This window comes from Hyperolius riggenbachi, chromosome 3, assembly GCF_040937935.1.
Source record: "Hyperolius riggenbachi isolate aHypRig1 chromosome 3, aHypRig1.pri, whole genome shotgun sequence".
NCBI classification, from domain to species: domain Eukaryota; kingdom Metazoa; phylum Chordata; class Amphibia; order Anura; family Hyperoliidae; genus Hyperolius; species Hyperolius riggenbachi.
The window spans coordinates 259,527,410-259,555,268 of NC_090648.1; the positions used below are offsets into that span (position 1 = coordinate 259,527,410).

Genomic DNA, 27,859 nt, shown 5'->3' on the forward strand with positions numbered 1-27,859 from the left:
CTAACTTTGGGCCAGTCATTCAGAATAGCAATATTTTTCATTTAAATGCCAGGTTTACATTTACTACTGTTATTACACAGTGCTAATGTTTGTCATAGATTGTTATTTTCAATCGAAGTAGATAAATAGATAAAAAGACGTCATTTCTAAAGCTCATAATGCTATTTGAAAAAGGACATATTGTTTAATCCCCAAAGCAGAGAAGGAAAAGCGATAGATTTATTGTAAACACACTTCTGTGCATTTATTTTTAGTGGATGTCCTAAACAGAAAGAAATTTATTCTGTGCAAATCCCACGTTGCCAGGAAGTTCACATCTCTCTATTTTGTAAGCGCTCCCACCCATTTCAGAGGAAAGCAAGAGCTCCTTGTTGCAGCACAGCCTGCTGGCTCTATATAAGCTGTAGAGATCCTCAGCTCAGCATCCCTTTCTGCAAACATGACGCTTCTCCTCTGTGTGTTCATAACCTCTATGGCTTTATTATCTGAGCTACAGGCTGCAGAAGATGAGAGTGTCCCAGCAGCAGAAAAGCCACCAAATGCCTGTCCTATAAAAATGAAGACCGCAGGTAAATGTGAGGAGGACGACACTTGTCCCTACCAGCTTACTCTGCCTCCTATGACTATTCAGCTACCTAAGCAGTTTCAGCTGCTTGAAAAGACTCTTAAAGAAGTACAGAATCTGAAAGAAATTGTTAATAACTTGAGGAAAACTTGTCAGGATTGCAAGTTACAGGCTGATGAAAATCCGGAGAAGGAAAACATTGAGGGACCAGAGAGTGAGCAGGTGAATCATGTACAAGATCTGCAGTCCAAAGTGAAAAAAATGTCTATCAGTCTGAAAAATGCCAGATCTCAGATAAACACCTTACAGGGTCAGATGGAGAAGATGAACTCAGTCAACATGAACAGTGTGGAGGATTACATTGACAGTAAGATGGTCAATTTGTCAGCAGAGCTGAATAACCGGGACAAGTGCTTCAGCAACTGTCCACTAATGCAACCAAACCCAAGTAAGTTCACTTCCCAGACTGACAAAACTGTCTAATAGGCTTCTAAGATTATATTTTAATATACATCTGTTTTTTCATATACAGAAGTCCAAAACACTTCAGTGTTTGCACTACATGTGTGTATATTGAATTTATTAAACTAGCATTATTTATGAGCCAGAATAATTCCACCTGTACTGGTGACATGTTCAGCACTGGTACCTCTAGTTGTATGACAGCACAGCTTAGAGATAACTGCCTCCTGACACCTCAGATATATAAAGAGTGAGCTTAGTTAGGCATGAATCAGTAAGCTGCTCATTTGTTCACCGTTTGGCATAATACTGCTGAACCAAATGGCATTATTAGTTCTGATCTGTGTAATGTATATCTCAGAAATAAGCCCAGGAAAGCTGGAATATGTTGTTCTGCTACTGATATTCTTTACCATTAATGAACAAGCGCAGATCACTTTAGTTAGGAGTAGAAAATACAGAATAAAGAATTGTCTTAACTGAACTCAAGTACTACACTGACACTGTTATATCTGAATTGCTTAATTACACCTCTGACACACAGCATAGGCAGAGACTGATGACACTATCCAAAGCCTGCATTTCTGAAGCTTGCTATGCCATCTCGCCACTCACAGCCTGTCCACTGGCAAGATCTGCACCCTGCTCTCCAGCCACAGTAAGGAAATCTATCCACCTCCCTCTCTTGTTCTCATTGACATAGTTACCGATCACAACACAACAAAGGAATAAAACCCGACTGGCTTTAAGTCTTAAACCCACTGCCCTCATCCTTATAAATACAACGTTACATAAGTTACTAGAAAATACATTTTAAATAATCTGGCCAGTGTAATATAAATAAAAAAGTATTTGTAATTATAATGATTTTTGAATGGACATACAATAGAACTAAAAAGTTTTTTTTTCATAAACATTTGAAGTTCTAAAGGAATTTGGTTTTTATATAATGTAGATCGGTGAAAATGGCATTTTTTTGTTTACTGGGTAAGTACACACAAACTATTCTTGTCATCAATCAAGAGCAAACTCAGTCCTGCAGACGACACTGTGGAGTCTACCTGACCGTAGTGTATAAAGGTGCCCCACCTGCATACCCCACAAACAATTAAGCACGGGGGGGGGGGGGGGGGGGGAGGGAGGTAAGGAGAACAATGTGTTTGTCCCTCACTGTTATTTAGTGATCTTGCATTATAGATTCCTAAATGTGCTAAATGTGCTCAGGGGACTCCTATACATATGCTAGCAGTGGCTGGATAGTGTACTGTTTAAGGGCTCTGCCTATCCCATTCAGTAAGGAGACCTTGAGCAAGACTAAGACTCCCTAACACTGCTGCTGCCTACTGAGGGCACCCTAGTGGCTGCATCTCTAGCGTTTTGAGTCCGCTAGGAGAAAAACGCAATATGAATGTTCTGTGTCTTGTCTACATTCTCAGCTGAGACTGCCCCAAACAGCCACTTTAGCCGACTTACACCTAGTAAGTTTACCTAGCGCTGTAAACATGACCAATTTGTCAATCATCAGATTTCAATCATCCTGCTGCACGTTCTCACCGCTACCGCTGATCGCACCACTCTCTACCCACCACAGATTACTTGCCCTGCTGTCGATATGACGGAAGAGCTGTGTGAGCTGGTCAGGAGACGATGTCATTGGCTCCTGTCCCTGTCATCACTATAAGCCAATCCCATTGGCTTACATTAAAGGACAGCGTCAGGAGCCATTGAAAGCGACTCCTGACCTGCTCACAGGGCTCTGCCGTCATAGCCTGTGGGGATAGAGAAGCAGTGTGACCGGTGGGTAAGCGCGGCTGTTCAATGGGGGGCGCCATTCTTCGGTACCAGTGGTCTCTGGTCCTAATTATATTATGATTATAATTACAATTGTAAATGCTTAAAGGGGAACTGAAGAGAGAGGTATATGGAGGCTGTCATGTTTATTTCCTTTTAATCAATACCAGTTGCCTGGCAGCCCTGCTGGTCTATTTCTCTGCAGTAGTATCTGATTAAAACCAGAAACAAGCATGCAGCTAGTCTTGTCAGATCAGACTTATAAGTCTGAACCACTGAAACACCTGATCTGCTGCATGCTTGTTCAGGGGCTATGGCTAATAGTATTAGAGGCAGGGGATCAGCAGGGCTGCCAGGAAACTGGTATTGTCTAAAAGGAAATAAACATGACAGCCTCCATATACCTCTCTCTTCAGTTCCCCTTTAAATTCACTTTACAATCACTTCAATGATTATATAGGGTGTGCATATAAGTTTCAACAAAAATGTTCTGCAATATAAACACAACAATTAGAGAAGCAAAGCTAGAACGTCATTTTGCTGTGCTGACCTAGTTATCTATAATCATAGCATGGGAAACTTTAAACTCACTCATAGACATTCCAGTAAGAAAATACTTGGCTATTTTAGATTTAAGAAAACACTGTCAGGTCCAAAGAACCCAGTTGGGTGCGATGATTTGCATGGCCTCACAATCATGCATACAAGGCTTTAACATAGCTGAAACAAATAGTTTTCCTAAAAAGGTCAGTTACTGGAAAATAACAGGAAATATGACTTTCTGATAAAGGGATAAACCATGGACTTGAGAACTGCAATGTAATAGCAAAGATACAGGATTAAAACAAAGCTGCAGAGAAACAGGTGCTGTCATGGCTTGGCATCTGCACATTGCATTGTGTATAATGGTTTCCAAAAAAGCAACCTTTGCTACAGTTTATGTAACAGATCCAGGCTTGGTGAAATGAAAGTACTCTGCAGGAGCTCATTAAAAATGAAATATTAGTGGCAAGAAATGAGGAAAGTAAAAGTGCAGGTAATCAAGCTACAGACTTATGTTCATGAAAATCTATTACTCATACTGAAAACAGCTCAGTGCTACAATGATTATCTCTGAGCAGCTATTATTTCGTACTAACGGATATGGGATCAGTTTTACATAACCTGTCATGATAGGTGTTGTTCAGCTAAAGGGGGGGGGGGGGGGAGGGGGGAATAAATTGAAGGTCATGTCGCACAGGTGCAATATAATAGAGATTTGTAGTGGCTACAAATCTCTCTAATGGTGGCCATACACGGTACAATAAAAACGTTCGATTTTCCCGTTTATTCGACCTAAATGATCGAATTGAATGAAAGTTGAAAAGATTTTTTTTTTCGATCAAGAAATTCGAACGATTATCCCGTTTTCTGGAAAAATGATCGGACATGCTGGAAAAATCTTTATATTCGATCTAATGGAATAATCGAACTAAATTATCTAATTGAAAAATTGTACCATGTATGGCCACCTTAACTAGTGAACTATAATATAGCTAGCTACTGAGTTAATGCTTTAGCTAGCTGCGGTTCATGACTAGGTGCCATTTGCAATATACTTGGGAGTCACTGCCATTTTGTTTCAAGAATATTTTAAATGCATATCAAATGAACAGATATGAGAAAACACAAGAGCAAGATTCCTCACACAGGAGTATCCAATACAAGCAACTTAGACGCTTGCACTGGGGAGCTAATGTGTGTTTTTTGGTGACACATCTGCTGTTTGTCAAAATTGCGCAAGTAGAGTCTGTTCATTGTGGCAATACAGCAGACCGACACGGTGAAAATGGATTCACAGGAAAGTATGGATATGTTCTGCATGTCAGTTGGTCCACTGGGAGCTTAGTGTGGAATGACCCTAAGGGCAAATTTATAAACAGAGGCAATAGCAACACGATCACCATTTTCTTAACTCCACATTTATAATCACCACTTTCACAACGCCACATTTATAATCACCACTTTCACAACTCCACATTTATAATCACCACTTTCATAACTCCACATTTATAATCACTACTTTCACAACTCCACATTTATAATCACCACTTTCACAACTCCACATTTATAATCACCACTTTCACAACTCCACATTTATAATCACCACTTTCACAACTCCACATTTATAATCACCACTTTCATAACTCCACATTTATAATCACCACTTTCACAACTCCACATTTATAATCACCACTTTCACAACTCCACATTTATAATCACCACTTTCACAACTCCACATTTATAATCACCACTTTCACAACTCCACATTTACAATCACCACTTTCACAACTCCACATTTATAATCACCACTTTCACAACTCCACATTTATAATCACCACTTTCATAACTCCACATTTATAATCACCACTGTCACAGCTCCACATTTATAATCACCACTTTTATAACTCCACATTTATAATCACCACTGTCACAACTCCACATTTACAATCACCACTTTCATAACTCCACATTTATAATCACCACTTTCATAACTCCACATTTATAATCACCACTTTCACAACTCCACATTTATAATCACCACTGTCATAACTCCACATTTATAATCACCACTGTCACAACTCCACATTTATAATCACCACTTTCACAACTCCACATTTACAATCACCACTTTCATAACTCCACATTTATAATCACCACTTTCACAACTCCACATTTATAATCACCACTGTCATAACTCCACATTTATAATCACCACTGTCACAACTCCACATTTATAATCACCACTTTCACAACTCCACATTTACAATCACCACTTTCATAACTCCACATTTATAATCACCACTTTCACAACTCCACATTTATAATCACCACTGTCATAACTCCACATTTATAATCACCACTGTCACAACTCCACATTTATAATCACCACTTTCACAACTCCACATTTATAATCACCACTTTCACAACTCCACATTTACAATCACACCTTTCACAACTCCACATTTATAATCACCACTTTCACAACTCCACATTTATAATCACCACTTTCACAACTCCACATTTACAATCACCACTTTCATAACTCCACATTTACAATCACCACTGTCACAACTCCACATTTATAATCACCACTTTCATAACTCCACATTTATAATCACCACTTTCACAACTCCCCATTTATAATCACCACTTTCATAACTCCACATTTATAATCACCACTTTCACAACTCCACATTTATAATCACCACTTTCACAACTCCACATTTACAATCACCACTTTCATAACTCCACATTTATAATCACCACTTTCACAACTCCACATTTATAATCACCACTTTCACAACTCCACATTTATAATCACCACTTTCATAACTCCACATTTATAATCACCACTTTCATAACTCCACATTTATAATCACCACTGTCACAACTCCACATTTATAATCACCACTTTCATAACTCCACATTTATAATCACCACTTTCACAACTCCACATTTATAATCACCACTTTCATAACTCCACATTTATAATAGTATGAACAGGTTTTGTTCTCAGGTGATTTAGGCTTCAAGAAGTGAAGAGCAGTGAACATTAGTTACCCTAAACTGGAAACCCATTAACTTGACTGGAGTGAATGCTGTTATATCAGAAACCCACAGCTAGGAACATGTTTGTACCTTGTGTGGGACTTTCAAGATTAGGGTGAGATTAGTGTGAAAGTTTATGTTTCCAGTAGGGTTTGTTAATAGTTTGTTTACCTCTATATTCAGTACTGACAGTTCTCTGCTGATCTCTTGGCTTGACAGACAACTTGGTACCACAGTAGGAAGCACGTAGTGAGGCCTGATCTCTCTTGTATTTCAAAGCCTACTGTATAGTTTCTGAGAAACGTATCCAGCAAGGAGGCACTGAGGGTGTACCTTTTAAATACTAATACTTTACAGGCCAACCCAGGAAAGGAGCATCGGCAAGTAAAAAAATCGTAACACGCTAATTACATTAGGCTCTAACAATGGATGCATATAACTAGCAGTTGTCCATTATTCAGTTACTGTATTTACTGGCCTCAATTTCTGTATCCTAAATGCAGCCTATTAACCCCCCTGGCGGTATGAAAAATTCCGCCAGGGGGCAGCGCAGCAGTTTTTTTTTTTTTTTAAATCATGTAGCGAGCCCAGGGCTCGCTACATGATAGCCGCTGCTCAGCGGCATCCCCCCGCCGGCTTCGATCAGGAAATCCCGTTCAAAGAACGGGATTTCCTGGAGGGCTTCCCCGTCGCCATGGCGACGGGGCAGGATGACGTCACCGACGTCAGCGACGTCGGGACGTCATTGGGAGTCCCGATCCACCCCTCGGCGCTGCCTGGCACTGATTGGCCTGGCAGCGCACGGGGTCTGGGGGGGGGGCCCGCGCGCCGCAACAGATAGCGGCGATCGGGCGCGGGCTGGCGGCGATCAGAGTGCTGGCGCAGCTAGCAAAGTGCTAGCTGCGTCCAGCAAAAAAAAATTATGAAAATCGGCCCAGCAGGGCCTGAGCGGCACCCTCTGGCGGCTTACCCCGTGTCCAGCATGGGGTTACCGCTAAGGAGGTTAACAGTCGCAAATATTAGCTCTCTCAACACAGTACAAGTTAGGTTAAAACAGGCACAGACAGAGAGTGGCTATTCTAATAATCCTCCATAAGGTGTCAGTAGTTGGCATCAGCAAATCAAATCTTCTAGCTCCCTCCTCCCTCTGCTCAACAGACACATTGCCCTGACAACAGCTGAATCACTTCAGCAGAAAAGGAGTGCTGCAGAGTGAAGGCACATGCCTCAGAGAGCTTCAGCCAGCAATGATTACATTAGCCAATGATAAGCTATCTTGAACTGCTCTCTGCAGTTAAAGAATATGTTTTTATATACAGAGAATGTGTGTGATTGCTTTCAAATACACTTAAAGTGACTTAGGTAGTAATAGCTAGGTCGTGCCAAGTTTACCCTGACAGTATCATGTCATGAGAGTGTGTTTACATACATTGCATAACCCACATATTTCCTGTGTGTTGGAAGCCTTTCCTTTATGAGTTATTGCTGTTTATAATACATTGGGGACATGGTGTTCAGTTCAGCAATGTCATTTCCCTTACATGCTAGTCTGCACACAAGGGAAGACAGTGTTACATTTATAATACTTTTATCACTGTAGAACAGCTGCAAAGATAAATGTCCATTATATAAATCAATTAATGACAGAGGAAACCAACGTACCGTCACACTATCCACCCTTTCCTTTTTAGGAAGCCAAGCTTTGTTGTAGGCACAGCCTTTCCTATTGTCCTTTTTGAGCATTAATAAAATAGGTTGTTGCTCCATAAATTTGGACTCTGTACCATAGATAAAGCTGGTTTATAAGTGCACAAGCAAAAACACATTCTGGAGCATTTTGTGATAGGACAGGTTTTCTTTAACATGTAGATATTATTTTGATTAGTCCTCAGGAGAGCCCTGCTGTTGACTGCGGGCAGTCTAGTATGCAGCTATGTCACCAATTTCTTTTGTAGTACACAGACCTGAAAACACTGAACCACTGGTTAAAGTAGATCCGAGATAAACTTTTACTCATTGCATAATTTTGTTCCTTTCATATAGTTTATAGGGCATTCCTCAAGCCAAATATTTTTTTGTTTTTTTTGTTTTAACACTCTAATTCACTATAAACTAAACAAGCCTCGCCCACAGCTTCTCCAGGGTGCCTTGGCACTGTAGCAAGGGCTTATGGGAACTCAGTCTGGACAGGAGGAGGAGGAGGTTACTAGCCAGAGATTTCAGAGGCAGAGGGGAGGAAGAAAGAGGAGAGGGGAGTGAATTTGTCACAGGTTGAGGGCTGGAGATGCTATCAACTTGCCTGTGTGTAATGTGACAAGCAGAACAAGGCTGCCCTCATTGTATCACAGGAATAAATAATCATAAACTGTTTAAGCTGTTTGCAGCTAGATTTGCTGTGTAAACTATCGAAACTTAACTGCATAACTACTGCCTGCTCCAAGTGTTCTATCACTAAAGCTGCAAAATGCTGTTAGAGACTAAAGCCTTGTACACATATTAGATGGATCTTGGCTGAGGGCGGCTGCCTGTCAGGGCCTCCTCTGATAATAATCTAGCATGTGTACAGTGGTCCCCGACTCCCCTTAATGCGATGGGAAGTGATCAGCTGGCGGACTGTCTCGGGTGAGCACAGGCTGAGGGCATTGTTCTCCTACTCACCCGACCTACTCAGTGCCGCTCCATTGGCTCAATACCCCTTCCATAGCAACAGAGTGTGTCGCTAGCCTGGAAGCTTGCAATGTCTTTGTACGGCATTGTGCCTGAAAGATCCCTCTGGGTGACCAAAGTTGAACATGTGTGCGCAACTTAACACAGAAAGGGCCTCATTTACTAATGCTGGGAATACACAGCTCGATTTTGAGCCATTAAGATGACTCGATAGATAATTTCCGACATGTCCGATCTCCCGCCTGATCGTTTCACCGCTCGATTCCGGATTGAAGTGAATGGAAAAAGATAAGAAAAACGAGCGGAAGATAAGTGAATTGACTGCGGAATCGAGCGGCGAAACGATCGAGCGGGAGAATCGAGCGGCAAAATTGAGCCGTGTATGCCCAGCATAAGGAATCATTGCAGATCTTAAAGCATCTCCAGTAAAGATCTTGTGTGTGATCCAGATGGACTGGATTACCAGGAATTAGCAATTGTCTACTATTGTATGCATAAAGATTTCAATCCATGGGCTCGATTCACAAAGCGGTGCTAACCCAGTTAGAGACTTTAGGCGTGATAACCATTGCACCACGCTGGTGAAAAGCCAGTTTAGGCGTGATAAGTTTTGGCATGATAAGTTTAGGTGTGATAAGTTTAGGCATGATAAGTTTAGATAAGTTTAGATCGCGCACAAAGTCCCGCACGCAAAGCAGCACCATTAAACTCTATGCAAAGTGCACCAGACTTTGCTAGAGCAAAACTTTTGATCAGCTGTGCACTGCAGTGCTAACCCAGTTGGTGCTTAAACTTATCACGCCTAAATTTATCACACCTAAACTTATTATGCCTAAACTTATCACACCTAAATTTATCATGCCTAATCTGAGTTTAGGCGTGATAAAGAGCTTTTCACCAGCGTGCTAACTGTTAGCACCGCTTTGTGAATCAGGCCCCTTGTCTGGAGCACACTGAAACATATGGTAGTGGAAGTTACTGAAAGGCTAGTAAACTAGCTTCTTCTTTTTTTTCTAAAATAGATATCTTTTTAAAATTGTGCTGTGGGTACTGTATGCAGTTGCTATCACACAGTCTCTAATACACAACCCTGTCTGGACTCCTCATTATGATCTGATATGGCCCAGGTAAATGTGGCAAATCCTAATAACGTGATAACAGAACATTTATAATTGGTCCAGAGAACTTACTATAGTCTTGTGGGAGATGCTTCTCTGGAGAGTTTTTACTTAACTACAACGAGCATTTGTCAGTATACACCCTATACTGTATAATAAGCATGCTTAATATACACCCTATTTTTTCCATTGCTTCTAGGTGAAAGTGTAGACAACTATGGTAACTGGCACTAAGCATTCAGTATTTTTTGCAAAATTATCACTATACAATATAGGAATATTTGTGGTCATCAAAATGCACTACAACACCACCTATGGATACTATGAACGTACTTTCTACTATGAAACGGTTAAGCAAACCAATCATAAATCAGGGCAAACAAAACTGTTGAAACAAGAAGTGGTTACAACCACACATCAAATTACGTAGGCTCCAAGAATACAGGTTGTAGAATTCAATGTGAAAAGTGTCCAGAGGCCCACCATATTAATCAGGTCTAGAGACTGGAGAACTGGTGCTGAGTCAGAGGTAAAAAAAAGTAAAAAAAAAAAAAAGTAGATGTAAAAAATGTGTATTTTATCAGCATCCTATGTCTTTGCAACTAATGACAACTAATGACAGTTTTCACATAAGCAATATTTAAAGGACACCTGTAATGTGAGGGATATGGAGGCAGCCATATTTATTTCCTTTTCAACAATACCTGACAGCCCTGATGGTCTATTTGGCTGCAGTAGTGTCTGAATCTTACCAGAAACAAGCATACTGTACAGCAAATCTTGTCAGATCTGACAATAATATCAGAAACACCTGATATGGTGCATGCTTCATCATGGTATGCAGCTAAATGTATTAGAGGTAGAGGATCAGCAGGGCTGCCAGGCAACTGGTATTGTTTAAAAGGAAATAAATAGGGCAGCCTCCATATCCCTCTTGTTACAGTTGTCCTTTAATTGTAATTATTTTATCACATGCAGTTTCAAGTACGCACATTTGTAAAATATTTCTAACGTTTCACTAATGCTCAGATAAGCAAAAAATCATGTTCAGTGTAATGTTTTGGCTCAAGTTTCACAAAACGGTTAACTATTATGTTTTCTTAACAGGCACACAGCTGATGTACAAAGACTGCGCTGATTACTATAAATTAGGTAAAAGACTTAATGGTGTTTACCACATCATGCCAGATCCAAAGAACAAGACATTTGATGTGTACTGTGATATGGAATCCATGGGTGGAGGCTGGACTGTGGTGCAGTCCCGTCAAGATGGCAGCATCAGTTTCAACAGAACATGGGATGACTATAAAAAGGGCTTTGGCAACCTCACTGGAGAGTTTTGGTTGGGTAACGACAAGATGCATCTACTGACCAAAAGCAGTAACATGATGCTGAGAATAGAGCTTGAAGATTTTAAGGGAGTGAAGGAATTTGCCACATATGACCAGTTCTACGTGGGCAATGAATACCTTAAATATCGGTTATCTGTCAGTGGCTACAGTGGAACAGCAGGGGATGCACTTCACTTCAGCAACCAATACAACCATGACCAGAAATTCTTTACCACTCCTGACAGGGATAATGACAGGTATCCCTCTGGAAACTGCGGGACTTATTATAGTTCTGGATGGTGGTTTGATGCATGTATGTCAGCCAATCTAAATGGGAAGTACTATAAGAATGAGTACAAGGGTGTGCGCAATGGAATTTTCTGGGGCACATGGAAAGGTGTCAATGAAGAACACATCAACAGTTTCAGGCAAACCTTCAAAACTGTAAGAATGATGATGAGACCAAAAGACTTTTCACCATAAGCCAAGCTCTTCTCTCCCAGGACACATATGACCTAAGATCATTTCAGGTTTTTATCACAAAAAGTATTAACATTTACCCCTGATCAATGAAGCAATATTTTGCATTGGTGATTAATTATCTTCCAGTAAATGGATTATACAAACCAAAAGCTCTGTTTACAAGCAGCCTGTCGGGTATTTATCTCAGAAATAGTGTCTGCAGTTCTCTAGGTAGATTGTGGAATGCCCAGCAAGGATTGGAGGAAGTGCACATGTGCACAATAAACTTTTCATAGTAATGGAGCCTGTCATAGCGTATGTGCAGTTTTTGCACATTGTAGCTGCATAGCGCCTGTATAATAAGAGAAGCTAAAGTATAATGTGATAAGCTAAATAATTGAAAAATCAAATCTTTCCATTTATTAACTATGCCCCAATACATAATCAAATGTTAGCGCTGCATGATATGTTGGCGTTTTATAAATACAATGAATAAATATCAGAAGAAGAATCTAGCTCTTGAAGAACCCTTATTTCCTATCACAGTAGACTACAGAACAGCTTTTGAATCAGAAGACTATACAGTTTTAGTAGGAGATTGAATGTACACTGAAAAGCATTATTATCTAGTTGACAATATAAAACAGGACATTTAATCTAGCTACCGTACATAAGAGTTAGGGATAGTTCACAGTGCTCAGTTTCCCATACAATTCTATGGGGCTGATCACAGTACTGCATTGTTACTGATCACGTTTTTCTAACTTGCTGCATGCAGGCTTTGTATTAAAGTCTAAGTCCAGTCTCCATTGGCGTTCACAATCATTATAACACATGCTTTATGCAACTGACCAGTGTGAATCCAGCCTTAATAATAGCCTGAATCACCCTGCAATTGCTCACTCCCTGCTCAGAAATTACTTGGATAGTATAGATGGATGTTACCACATTATCTAAATAATTGTAATTACATTTCAGCAGAAATCTGTTAATTAGGAACTCCAGTGAAAATAATGTAATAAAAAAGTGCTTCATTTTTTACAATAATTATGTATAAATAATTTAGTCAGTGTTTGCCCATTGTAAAATATTTTAAATCCCTGATTTACATTCTGACATTTATCACATCGTGACATTTTTACTGCTGGCAGGTGATATAGCTGCTGCTTGCTTTTTTGGCAGTTGGAAACAGCTGTAAACAGCTATTTCCCAAAATGCAACAGGGTTCACAGACAGGAAACTGTCAGAAGTACCATGGTTCTCAGAGTTTCTTGTGGGAGGGGTTTCACCACAATACCAGCCATACAGAGCCCCCTGATGGTCTGTTTGTGAAAAGGAATAGATTTCTCATGTAAAAGGGGGTATCCGCTACTGATTGGGATGAAGTTCAATTCTTGGTCACGGTTTCTCTTTAAAGGATAAATCAAACTGCTAGAATTTTACTGCTCAATGTAATACAATACTATGTCAGCACTAGTGCCATGACTATTAGGCTTCTTTTCCATGGTGGGGTAAAGGCATTAAATTCACCGTTGGTAAGCTGCTCATGTGCACCTGGCAATCACTTGCTAGTGCTTGGTATGAGTGTTGGAAAGTTTTCCTCCCCCCACCCAATGTGAACATGGTTGCTGCTATACTCAGACCTGACAAGTTGCAGTTTTTTTAGGAAATCCCTCCGCATGTCAAATGATGACACACATGGTGTTACTACCGGTAACACTGCTATTCAAATACATGACACTGTAGTCTAAAGGCACTTATGGCCTGCAGCTGGGAGGCGGAACTGCCCAACAAGTGTGCAGTTCAGCCATCAACGGAAAGGGGGCCTTAGATGAAGACTTTCCAGCATGCCTGATCACAATTCAATAAAGAAACTATCTGAAACTAATTTGAAGTTGAAGACCACTGGTATATTTAATCATAATTACCCAATTGGTTAGAAAAATCAACCTATATACAGCCTAAAACAAAGGATAATGTGAATAGACTTCAGCACAGGCATGCTAATTAGCAAACAGACCTTATTATACAATGGTCTTCAAGGTATGCTTATGTTATTATGTATTTTGATATGTATGATTTGATTGGAATTGTGTTACAAAAATAAGCAAGATGTGTAACATTTCATTTTGCCAACTCCTAAAGGACACGTTTCATCTAAAATAATTGAAAACACAATTAGTAACAATTCAGCAATTTCTGATGCCGCATTGTATTTACTGAATATATGAATTAATGTTCTAACAAACATTCTTTATATGGCTGTCTTTATATATGTTTTATACAAAAAATGGAGCATATCCATCCAATATTACAGCAGGTCAAGCTTAATTTAATAATGGCTCTTAAAAAAATCTCACTGTGACACAACTGCTGGCTGATCATTTTGCTTCTGAGTTTCAGTATTATTTCCATAGCGTGATATTATCTGTAAAGCTAGCCTGGCTTTGCTGCTGTTTTTGTTTAAGGTACTGTTACCAGATTGAGCTCTGTTACTAGCATTAATTACAAGAGCAGTTTAGATGCTGTTTACAAAAGACGTGTTTGGGCAGCACCGTGGATAAGTTTCTTGCCTTGCAGAGCTGAGGTCCATGTTTCACTTTTCATAAGTGGCATTTTCTATGCATTACTAAAATATACTGTATTTGCAGGCTGTATTTGCAGGCTGTATGTCTTCTAGTGTACATGATGTAGATATTTCTTTAGATAAAGGCTGTGTTGATAAATGCCTAGACCCACTACGCAGTCTCAAGTAAATGGCAAGTAATTCATACCACACCACAGACATAAGATATCTTACTTGCTTTCCAAGGTACTTGTAACTCTGTCCAGCCAGACCTGAAATTCAAACAACTTACTGACACAGAACAGCTAATATCTATAAACAACACTGTGTCCTTTCTCTCCACTGCAGCTCAGCATTACAACCTGGGAATAGCTTCTTGCCCAGCCTACACACTGAACTTTGTAGGTCAATCGACTGACTAGGAACTCACAATTTTAAGGTGGCTATTTACCACTCAAAGGTTTCTATACATTAGATTCAATGTAAACACTGAATCTAATGAAAATCTATTGAAACTGCTGAAATATTGTCTAATTTCTAATGGTGTAAGTGGTAGAAGAGGAAAAAGATGGATAACTGGGAGATATTGATATTTTACCTGGTCTGCTACTAATCTAATGATGCATGATCGGTTTGACACAGCACTGTGTAATAGCAGTCAGGCTATTGCTGTGAAGGGGACTGCAGGAAGCTGATATGAAAAAACAGGCACTTTTTCGGACTGTACATGAATACATTTAGGAACCTAGTTAAAAAGTTGCACAACTAATGTGATGAGGCACATCATTAGTGCCATATTGAATAGCTTTGCAATAATTGTTTAAAACCCTTTTAAGGTGCCCTTACACTTATTGATTTTCCCCAGCAGATACAGTCACTGTCAGGGGCGTAACAATAGACCCTGCAAGGGATGCAGCCGCAAGGGGGCCCAGAAGCCACAGGGGGCCCTGTCCTGAGAGGCTGACAACTCACGGCGAGGAGAGAAAAAAAACTTTCTGCTCTCTGCACAATTGTTCTAATGACTGCATCTGCTCAGCCACTGATAATGAACCATACAAAGTTTTGTAGACAAAGACTTGTAGACAGTACCTATTAAGTGTGCAGGGGAAGGGGGCCCCATTTAAAGTTTTGCAGGGGGGCCCAGTGATTTCTAGTTACGCCCCTGATTACTGTGATCAAATCTGATGGAGATGCCCCAGCATGGCTGCTTAATAGTAATTTCGCTCGATTTACCACCAAAATCGTTTGAAATAAAGATTGGTTCAGATGGAAAGCTCTCACTCAACAGGGGATGGGTTGGCTGCGCAACCGTAGATTTGTGGCCATTTGACAGACCCCCCCCCTCCAGGTTTTCTCCCTACTAAAATAGTGCTCTCCAGGGCCTTACCGAGTGTTAGCAGTGGAGCCACACTCACCTGTCCACCGCTGCACTCCCGTCTGCATCCTGTCTCCATCCCCACCAGTGTGCCTGTTCCCTGTGATCCAACTGCATATACATTACATGACTATGTACATGCTGAAAAATCATGTGGGAACAGACAGGCAGCAGGAATGGAGACAGGACAAGTGAGTGCACTCCACTGTAACACACTGCAGGGGCCCTGGAAAGTGCACTAGATGGGGGAACTGGTAGGGCCTAGCAGTTGGCCCTGCACAGCAGTGAGAGAGGTTCCATAGATTTTTAATACATTTCAAGGTAAAATCTATTAAAAATCTATATGCAGTTTGTAGCAATGATAGATTATCAAAATATGATCAAAGAGGGATCTATCTTATGGTCAAATCTGGTGGGCAGTTGCCAGTGTAAGGCCACCTATAGGTGGTAATGACTATTCTAGCCTGTAGTGTTGAGGGGGAGTCTGGGCTCAGCAGAGAGTACAAGTTTCACCCATTCACAAGGCTGACGTTCAGTCAATCTCAGCCATAGCTTTCAATCAGGGAGTAAGATATTCCTCTGCTCACTCACTGATCAGGTCATATACTGTATCCAACATTATGTGACCCATTTCAACACAGTGCCACCATCAGAATACCACAAAATGTTGTGGGCACCACATGGGGTACACTTTAGAGCCTGTCATAGGTCCAGACTCCCTGTGAGATCCCTATGCCTGGTATAGGAGATCTCCCTTTACCCCCAAAGGTGGCCCTGATACATCCAACCAGGAGTCAGTGGCCAGAGGAAGAACATTGTTGCACATCCACAATAGTGCTCTTTATCACAAAGACATAAGTGTTAAATTGTTAAACTGGTTTCTCTTTGCAATCTTCTGTGATGTGCAGCAATGTGAGGTGTGGTATAAAGCTGCAATATAATATTAACCACTTAAGTACCAGCGGTCTCTGCCCCTTACGGAAATCGCGGAATACAGATGAATCGCTGCACACACCTGCCGCTACAGCTGTCCACGCCACACATCCAGAGCCTCAGGCCATCCACTCTCTGTCTTTATGACAGCAGAGCTCTGTGACGCGGTCATGAGCTGATTTCATTGGCTCCTGACTGTGTGATCAATGTAAGCTAATGGGAGTTGCTTACATTGATGACAGGTTTAGGAGCCATTGAAATCAGCTCCTGACCTGCTCACAGGGCTCTCCCTTCATAGAGTCGGCAGGGTGAGTGAGCTGGGGAGACATCGACGAGATCAGCGGAAGCGGCGAGAACGCGCATCGGCGGTGATATGAAATCTACGCCCTGGCAGGTATTAATGCATCAAAACAGGGCATAGATTTCAATCACCACCGTCCGGATGTGGTTAATAAACAGGCCCCAGTGTCATTCCTCAGCGTACATTACAAGATTGAATTGATTTTTTCCATATGTTTGTCTGGGGCTCAGCTTTAAATACAGTATGTATACCACTTGCCTATTCTCAAGTGTATAATGCTTTTTGTATATATGTAAATATTGTTTTAAATGCAATAATATATATGTGATACAAATAAAACATATTTTGCAGTTGTTTGGCTGTTGTCAAGAATGTTTTTTTTTGAAACTACAGATGTTTCACTATTTCTTCCTAAAAACAAATATTTTAATTTAAGTACAAAAACATTTTCACATGCTTTCTTGGAATTTCTGAGGCGTGCTTCCTCCAGAACTTCACAATATAAATTTTGGTACAAAAATCTATGTAACATATGTCATCAATAAAGTAGATTTTTTTTAACTGAAGGCCATTAAATGTTATCTTGCAACTTCAGTCTGCTGCTGCCAGAACTTTTTTTTTCCAGAAAACATGCAGGAAACCATGGCAACGGTATAGAGTTTGGTGTTAAGATTGCCCAGAATCCTCATTTCTCTTTCTCATTGGTTCATAGTAGTGTTGGGCGAACATCTAGATGTTCGGGTTCGGGCCGAACAGGCCGAACATGGCCGCGATGTTCGGGTGTTCGACCCGAACTCCGAACATAATGGAAGTCAATGGGGACCCGAACTTTTGTGGTTTGTAAAGCCTCCTTACATGCTACATACCCCAAATTTACAGGGTATGTGCACCTTGGGAGTGGGTACAAGAGGAAAAAAAAATTTAGCAAAAAGAGCTTATAGTTTTTGAGAAAATCGATTTTAAAGTTTCAAAGGGAAAACTGTCTTTTAAATGCGGGAAATGTCCGTTTTCTTTGCACAGGTAACATGTTTTTTGTCGGCATGCAGTCATAAATGTAATACATATAAGAGGTTCCAGGAAAAGGGACCGGTAACGCTAACCCAGCAGCAGCACACGTGATGGAACAGGAGGAGGGTGGCGCAGGAGGAGAAGAAGGCCACGCTTTGTGAGACACAACAACCCCGGCCTTGCATGAGGGCAAGAAGCGTGCGGATAGCATGCTTTGTACCGCCATGCAGTCATAAATGTAATAAAGATAAGTGGTTCAATAAACAGGGACCACGCGGCAACGCTAACCCAGCAGCAGCAGACGTGATGGAACAGGAGCAGGCGCAGGAGGAGAAGGCCACGCTTTGTGAGACACAACAACCCAGGCCTTGCATGAGGGCAAGAAGCGTGCGGATAGCATGCTTTGTACCGCCATGCAGTCATAAATGTAATAAAGATAAGTGGTTCAATAAACAGGGACCACGCGGCAACGCTAACCCAGCAGCAGCAGACGTGATGGAACAGGAGCAGGCGCAGGAGGAGAAGGCCACGCTTTGTGAGACACAACAACCCAGGCCTTGCATGTGGACAAAAAGCGTGCGGATATAGCAGCAATGCTTTTTGCCGCCATGCAGTCATAAATGTAATACAGATGAGAGGTTCAATAAACAGGGCCCGGAAACGCAACACCATCCCAGATGTTCATTGGTCATGTTACTTGGTTGGGGTCCTGGAGTGTTGCGTAGTCATTTCCAATCCAGGATTGATTCATTTTAATTTGAGTCAGACGGTCTGCATTTTCTGTAGAGAGGCGGATACGCCGATCTGTGACGATGCCTCCGGCAGCACTGAAACAGCGTTCCGACATAACGCTGGCTGCCGGGCAAGCCAGCACCTCTATTGCGTACATTGCCAGTTCGTGCCAGGTGTCTAGCTTCGATACCCAATAGTTGAAGGGTGCAGATGGATGGTTCGACACAGCTACGCCATCTGACATGTAGTCCTTGACCATCTTCTCCAGGCGATCGGTGTTGGAGGTGGATCTGCACGCTTGCTGTTCAGTGGGCTGCGGCTGCATGGGTGTCAGAAAATTTTCCCACTCCAAGGACACTGCCGATACCATTCCCTTTTGGGTACTAGCTGCGGCTTGCGTTGTTTGCTGCCCTCCTGGTCGTCCTGGGTTTGCGGAAGTCAGTCTGTCTGCGTACAACTGGCTAGAGGAGGGGGAGGATGTCAATCTCCTCTCTAAAGTCTCCACAAGGGCCTGCTGGTATTCTTCCATTTTGACCTGTCTGACTCTTTCTTCAAGCAGTTTTGGAACATTGTGTTTGTACCGTGGATCCAGAAGGGTATAAACCCAGTAATTGGTGTTGTCCAGAATGCGCACAATGCGTGGGTCACGTTCAATGCAGTCTAGCATGAATTGAGCCATGTGTGCCAGAGTCCTACCAGAATCCTCATCATCCTCTTGTGAGCGTTGTGATAGTTGTTGTGATGCATCATAGTCGTCACCTTCCTCCTGGTCTGCTTCTGCTGACCATTCGCGTTGAATTGTGGAAGTCCAACGTGCACCGCTCTGGCCCTCGTCAGTGGTGGCATGAAATTCCTGCTCCAACTCCAGCTGTTCCTCCTCCTCTTCTTCGTCATAGCTGCTGGGGCCAGCGTTCCCTGAGGCGGATGGCCTGATGTTGGTACCATCACGCTGATCGTTTTCTCCTTCAGATTCCCCCAGTTGCATCATGACAGCTGTTTCCTTGATTTTTAACATCGACCTCTTCAGTAAACACAGCAGTGGTATGGTAATGCTGACTGAAGAGTTGTCACTGCTCACAAGCAACGTGGATTGCTCAAAATTTTGGAGGACTTGGCAGAGGTCCAACATGTTGGCCCAATCGGATCCACAGAAGCTTGGCAGCTGGCCGGATGCGCCTCGGTACTGCGCCGTCATGTACTGGACCACTGCACTCTTCTGCTCGCAAAAGCGGGCTAGCATGTGCAGCGTAGAATTCCAGCGCGTAGGGACATCACACAGCAAGCGATGGTGGGGGAGATTGAAGCGCTCCTGCATCTTGGCGAGTGCCCCCGAAGCAGTACTGGAATTTCTACAATGTTTGGACACTCGACGCACCTTCAACAGCAGATCGGGCACGCCTGGGTATGTCCTCAGGAACCGCTGAACTACTAGGTTCATCACGTGCGCCAGGCAAGGGATGTGTGTCAGCTTAGCCAACCTTAAAGCGCGAATGAGATTACTCCCATTATCACACACAACCATGCCCGGTTTCAGGTCCAGCGGTGCCAGCCACAAATCCGTCTGTTCCTTTATTCCCCTCCAAATTTCCTCCCCTGTGTGCTGCTTATCCCCAAGGCAGATGAGCTTCAGCAACGCTTGCTGACGCATGCCAACAGCTGTGCTGCACTGCTTCCACGATCCTACTGCTGCTGGGTTAGCGTTTCCGGATGAGGTACAGCTTTGAGATGCGTTGGAGGAGAAGGAGTCAGAGAGGTAGGTGCTGCTGTTATCCAGTGGGAGGGACGGCGGTGCAGCTGTTTGTGGCGTGGGCAACACCCGTGCCGTAGCAGGTGAGGAATCGCTGCCAGGCTCCACAAGGTTCACCCAGTGCGCGGTAAGGGAGATGTATCGACCCTGGCCGAACGCACTCGTCCAGGTGTCAGTGGTGAGGTGAACCTTGCAGGCAACGGCATTCTTCAAGCTTCGGGTTATTTTGCTGACCACGTGCTCATGCAACTCAGGCACTGCAGAGCGTGCAAAGTGGTAGCGGCTGGGAACCACGTAACGTGGGATGGCCACTGACATCATGCCCTTGAAGCTGTTTGTCTCCACCAATCGATATGGCAGCATTTCGCAGGCCAGAAGCTTGGCTATGCTGGCTGTTACTGCCACGGCCCGGGGGTCATTTGCTGGCAATTTCCTCTTGCGCTCAAACATCTCCGACACAGACAACTGAACCGTAGCGCTGCACACGGAAGGGCTGTTGGTTGTTGTGTTTGATGAACACTGGGAGACCTCAAGAGCACTACTCCGGAAAGTGACAGTGTCAGCGTCGTCTGATGTTTGTGAATGTTGTGAACCACGCAATGGCTGGGCTACTGCTGCTGCTGAGGCGGGTCTGGTGAACCCAAGGGAGGCAGTGTTGTTTCTGGTACCCTGTCCTGACGCGTTTGCCCAAAGAGTGGGATGTTTGGATAGCATGTGACGGCTCATGCTGGTGGTGGAGAGGTTGTTAATATTTTTCCCCCTGCTCAGGCGGGTCTTGCACACCTTGCAAATCGCCATGGTAACATCCTCAGTGCAGTCTTCAAAGAAAGCCCAGACTTTGGAGCACCTGCCTCCTTGCTGGCGATTTCTGTTTGCTCCTCTTTTGCCTCTCACTTGAACTTCCACGCTTGTGGTGCCTGAAATTGCGCGCCGCCTACCTTGTGGCACAAGGCGAACTCGTGCAGCAGTGGGTTCTTCAACAGACTCATCTGTGCTGCTGCTACGACGGCGATGTTCTCGTTCACAAACAAAATCTGGGTCTCTGTCCACATTGTCCATACCCTCCTCTTCCATCTCCTCAAACTCGTCATATGTCATTGTGGGCCACCGCCGTGGAGTAGAGCTCCCCACAACAACCTCTGCGCAGCACACTCCAACGTCGTCTTCCAGATCTTGTCGGCCGACCTCCTGCAATTGCAACCCCTCCTGCCCAAATTGCTCTGGGATTTGGGTTTCCGAGTCCTCTTCGGACTCGCCTTGTATTTCAGTGCGCGGTGCATTTCCCACAGTTAACGGTTGTGAATCCAGGCACAACATTTCTGGCTGTTCCTCCATTGACCTTTGAAAGGTGGAAGTTTGTTGGGCTGGGAATAGCTCCTGCGAATACCCCATTGTGTCCTGAGGTAATTCATCGGACTGGTTATCTGGCAGTTGTGTGCGTGGTGTCGCTGCCGGTTGTGTCAGCTTTGTGCCCACTGGCTCCTTGTAACTGGCTGAGGACTCGGACCTCGTGCGTGATGTGCTGGTGCTGCTTAACCCACTGCTGGACGCTTGAGAGGTCATCCAAGTAATTATCTGGTCCTGTTCTTTTGGATTTGTGAGGGTTGTTGTCCTGGACAACATGGGCGGTATTGAGTGGGTTTTCTTGGGTGCTCCCCTGTGGCCTGTACGTGAACCGTCAGGGGAAACACCTCTTCCCTTGCCCCTCCCTCTTTCACCGGATTTCTTCCTCATTTCACTTATCCTTACAGTACACGCTGACTGGCAGCAGTACAGTGGCAGTACAGAAATGCTATACAGTACCACTATTCCCAGCAGCGACACAGAGCACAATGCTATACAGTGACGGGTGAGCGGTGTACCACTATTCCCAGCAGCGACACAGAGCACAATGCTATACAGTGACGGGTGAGCGGTGTACCACTATTCCCAGCAGTGACACAGAGCACAATGCTATACAGTGACGGGTGAGCGGTGTACCACTATTCCCAGAAGCGACACAGAGCACAATGCTATACAGTGGCGAACGAGCGGTGTACCACTATTCCCAGCAGACACAGAACAGTACACAGAATGCTATATAGTGTGGCTGAACGAGCGGTGTACCACAATTCCCAGCAGACACAGAACAGTACACAGAATGCTATATAGTGTGGCTGAACGAGCGGTGTACTACTGTTCCCAGCAGACACAGAACAGTACACAGAATGCTATATAGTGTGGCTGAACGAGCGGTGTACTACTGTTCCCAGCAGACACAGAACAGTACACAGAATGCTATATAGTGTGGCTGAACGAGCGGTGTACCACTGTTCCCAGCAGACACAGAACAGTACACAGAATGCTATATAGTGTGGCTGAACGAGCGGTGTACTACTGTACCCAGCAGACACAGAACAGTACACAGAATGCTATATAGTGTGGCTGAACGAGCGGTGTACTACTGTTCCCAGCAGACACAGAACAGTACACAGAATGCTTTATAGTGTGGCTGAACGAGCGGTGTACTACTGTTCCCAGCAGACACAGAACAGTACACAGAATGCTATATAGTGTGGCTGAACGAGCGGTGTACTACTGTTCCCAGCAGACACAGAACAGTACACAGAATGCTATATAGTGTGGCTGAACGAGCGGTGTACCACTGTTCCCAGCAGACACAGAACAGTACACAGAATGCTATATAGTGTGGCTGAACGAGCGGTGTACCACTATTCCCAGCAGACACAGAACAGTACACAGAATGCTATATAGTGTGGCTGAACGAGCGGTGTACTACTGTTCCCAGCAGACACAGAACAGTACACAGAATGCTATATAGTGTGGCTGAACGAGCGGTGTACCACTATTCCCAGCAGACACAGAACAGTACACAGAATGCTATATAGTGTGGCTGAACGAGCGGTGTACTACTGTTCCCAGCAGACACAGAACAGTACACAGAATGCTATATAGTGTGGCTGAACGAGCGGTGTACCACTGTTCCCAGCAGACACAGAACAGTACACAGAATGCTATATAGTGTGGCTGAACTAGCGGTGTACCACTATTCCCAGCAGACACAGAACAGTACACAGAATGCTATATAGTGTGGCTGAACGAGCGGTGTACTACTGTTCCCAGCAGACACAGAACAGTACACAGAATGCTATATAGTGTGGCTGAACGAGCGGTGTACCACTATTCCCAGCAGACACAGAACAGTACACAGAATGCTATATAGTGTGGCTGAACGAGCGGTGTACCACTGTTCCCAGCAGACACAGAACAGTACACAGAATGCTATATAGTGTGGCTGAACGAGCGGTGTACCACTGTTCCCAGCAGACACAGAACAGTACACAGAATGCTATATAGTGTGGCTGAACGAGCGGTGTACCACTATTCCCAGCAGACACAGAACAGTACACAGAATGCTATATAGTGTGGCTGAACGAGCGGTGTACTACTGTTCCCAGCAGACACAGAACAGTACACAGAATGCTATATAGTGTGGCTGAACGAGCGGTGTACTACTGTTCCCAGCAGACACAGAACAGTACACAGAATGCTATATAGTGTGGCTGAACGAGCGGTGTACCACTGTTCCCAGCAGACACAGAACAGTACACAGAATGCTATATAGTGTGGCTGAACGAGCGGTGTACTACTGTTCCCAGCAGTGACACACAATGACTGGGGGGGACCCTGGCTAGCGTGGCTGGAGCGCGAACTACCCTGCCTGCCTACCCAAAGCTAAACCCACAGACAAATGGCGGAGATATGACGTGGTTCGGGTATTTATTTACCCGAACCACGTGACAGTTCGGCCAATCAGAGCGCGTTCGGGTCCGAACCACGTGACCCGTTCGGCCAATCACAGCGCTAGCCGAACGTTCGGGGAACGTTCGGCCATGCGCTCTTAGTTCGGCCATATGGCCGAACGGTTTGGCCGAGCACCGTCAGGTGTTCGGCCGAACTCGAACATCACCCGAACAGGGTGATGTTCTGCAGAACCCGAACAGTGGCGAACACTGTTCGCCCAACACTAGTTCATAGGTCTGCACAAAGTAGAACATACCATAATTCATTCTTTTCATTTCAACAGCTTTTCTGGCTTTACAGTAAGCATCAGGGGTCACACTTGTCTTTCAGTTTTCTGATAAGTGTAGAAAACTGAAAGACAATTGTGACCCCTGCCATTTTTTTCTGCGTTTGTATGCAAAAAAATTGGTTTTATTTCACAGCAACTAATGTAATTCATAGAGAAAACTGATAAAATATGCAGAATTATCCTGCAGGATGTCAGTTTTTTTCTGTGCGCAAACTATGCATTCAAGTGTGACCTAGCCCATTGATAAACATGAGTTATCAGTTGAAATCATTTTTTCTGTGCAGAAAACACGCACGAAAGCAGACAAGTGTGACCCTTGCCTCAGTGGATGTTCTACTGTATGTCCTATTTATCCATTTGAAAAAGAAAGTTGCCAATTTTGAGAAACTTGTCTGAGCTTCTGCAGACCTCCCTTATGTTATATATAAAATAATTGAAATATATAAAGATGTTTTTGGTGTATTTTTTTTTTTTTTTTACACATTAGGCCCAATCTAATTCACCTTTTCTCCTAGCTTTCTACAAGGAGATAAGTTTTCATCTTCTGTTTAAAATAACTTTTCAGCACTCTGTAGTTGAAAAGGTATCAAAATGTAGGTGAAAAAATTGTGTAAAACTTATTTGCACAATTTCTGGCTTGCTGGTGGCTCGTGGGCATTTTTTTCCTAAGATGTGAAATATCACCTAGGAGAAAACGTATTAGAAAGAGTGAATTGGATCGGGTTCATTTAGTCGTAACCACTTGACCACTATAGTTGGTGTTCCCCCTTATAGAACATAACAATTTTCACATTTCAGTGCTTCTCCCATTCATTTGCGAATACAATAAAACTTTGGATTGAGAGTAACTTGGTTTAAAAGCGCTTTGCTATACAAGCAAAAATGATTGTGAAATTTTGACTTGATGTACAAACAAGAAAATGTATACATGTGTCACGTCATCACAACCGAGCCGATAACTCTTCTCCCTTTGGCACTGCAGGATTGTATTTAATCTGAATGTAGAGACTGTGCAAAGTTACATTTCCATGTAGTCCTCAAAAGTACTGTAACTGTCATTGGATAAGTTCTTCATTAAAGCCACACAAAAAAAGGTTGGGGGCGAGCCAACAGATGGCAATGATTCTGTTATAGTGAAAGTCTTGTTTACATTTTTATTTTATACAATTTTACTATAACTTTTTTGGGGGATTGTGGAATGAATCTCCTGGGTTTGCATTAATTCTTATGGGGAAATTATCTTTGATATAAGAGTGCTTTGGATTACAAGCATGTTTCCGGAACGAAACATGATGTATGGACAGATTCTACAAAGAGACAAATCTTTCTCTGATCGAATCAGATAAGAGAGAGATCTCTTCATGCTGAAATTGATCCGGAATCAGCCTTGTGCACCGCATCCTTCCGCCTCGCCGCCACAATGCTGTACCCTCATGAGAAATGTCCCCCGGTGCCCATTGTATAGTATACATTACCTGTCCACAGCCTGCGATTGTCCCCTTCTGGTTTCCGGGATTCTCCGTTCTGCATAGACGCGCGCTTGTACTTGTCTGCCAGTCTCTGATTAGAAGCAGCAGGGGAGGACATAATTAAAGGGTAACTGAAGTGAGAAGAATATGGAGGTTGCCATATTTATCTCCTCTTAAACAATACCATTTGTCTGGCAGCCCTGCTGATCTATTTGGCTGCAGTAGTGTCTGAATAACACCAGAAACATGCATGCAGCTAATATTTTCAGATCTGACAATAATGTCAGAAACACCTGATCTGCTGCTAGTTCTGGCTAAACGTATTAGAGGCAGAGGATAAGCAGGATAGCCAGGCAACTGGTATTGCTTAAAAAGAAATAAATATGGCATTGGCAGCCTCCATATCCCTCTCACTTCAGTTGTCCTTTAAATTGGCAGTACTTACATGAAGGCGGTGATCTGGGTGGTGGGAGAAGTGGTTTCCCCCAGTGCTGCAAGGAAGGACAGAGGAAGAAAGGAGTGTGATCAGCACTGCTACAGCATGGTGAGGTGAGATGTGCTGTCATTGCTGTACCGTAATGGGTAAAGTTCTACTGGTTAGAGGATGATACTCAGACCCCTCTTTCGCAGTTGTCAGTGATGGTAGCTTCCCTCTCTACCACTTGATGTGCTGTGTGCAGAGCTGGCAGTAACAGGAGCAGCTGCATCCTCTTCACCTGTCCATGTAACATACTAGTAATAAGGGAAGGTGCTTGGGAGCACCCAGAGCCATACTAGTAATAAGGGAGGGTGCTTGAGCAGCCAGAGCCCCGATGTCCATGTGCCTGAAATTACGCAATAAGGTCATTGCAGAAACCAACTTGCTTTACATTAGTAAATGCTGTAGCAAGCAAAGTGTACAGATGTGCAAAAGTCATTACATATACCACCTGTGTATGTATTTGGTCTACATGTTTTGTGGGAATATTCCACTTCCTCAGAACAAATCATGATGACATAAGTCATGCAAGAACAGTTTTTCCAGAAACAAAACAATATTTACCCTTGCGCCGCAAGTGCAAATTTTGTTTGTTTGTTTGAACCTTTCCAAAAAGGGACTTTCCCATAAAGTAGCCCTTTCAGGGAACAAGTGTTATGTTGTAATGTATTAACATGTGTGGTGTAATATTTGCCTGATAGGCTAAATTTTGCCTTAGCACTGTGGAACTAAAACGGCGCATAGAGGCCTAAAGAGAGCATTTGGTCGCATGCACTTGTGACTACCTGTGTGTGTGACAGCTGCACATTTGTAATACCAATCACTGCATACCTACCTGTTCAGTGCACCTACCTACGTGAGTGCATGCAGTGTTATATACCACCAGTCACTGCACCCACGGCCGGCCTTTGACCTGTGCGACCTGAGCGGTCGCTCAGGGCGCCGGCCTCCAAGGGGCGCATGTGCAGGGGTTTCTATTCCCCTCACTCGCGGCTCCCTCCGATCTCCGGCACTCACTGTCAGCCCTGTTCAGCTGGGTGAATCGGCAGCTGTGATGACAGAGGGAGCCCAGTGGTGGCGCTGTGTATCTCAAATACAGGAAGTGTTAATTTCCTGAATGAGCACTTCCTGTATTTGAAGTATACAGCGGCTTCACTCGCTCTGCCATCA

At 43.4% G+C, this 27,859-nt stretch overlaps 2 protein-coding genes across 3 annotated transcripts in view; one reads left to right on the plus strand and one right to left on the minus strand.

Moving 5' to 3' along the window:
- The window catches only part of CCDC146 (coiled-coil domain containing 146), a 165,973-nt gene that overhangs the window by 114,589 nt on the left and 23,525 nt on the right, over positions 1–27,859 (minus strand). The window lies entirely within an intron of this gene.
- Positions 365–17,518, plus strand: FGL2 (fibrinogen like 2). The gene is made up of 2 exons (XM_068276211.1): positions 365–1,013; positions 11,302–17,518. The coding sequence occupies exons 1-2, from the start codon at positions 440–442 to the stop codon at positions 12,006–12,008; spliced, it is 1,281 nt and encodes a 426-aa protein (XP_068132312.1). The 5' UTR covers positions 365–439; the 3' UTR covers positions 12,009–17,518.

Coding starts and splice junctions, on each gene's coding strand:
- FGL2 (XM_068276211.1), top strand. CDS start 440: ATGACGCTTCTCCTCTGTGTGTTCATAACCTCTATGGCTTTATTATCT. Junction 1,014..11,301: donor ACTAATGCAACCAAACCCAA/GTAAGTTCACTT, acceptor TTTTCTTAACAG/GCACACAGCTGATGTACAAA.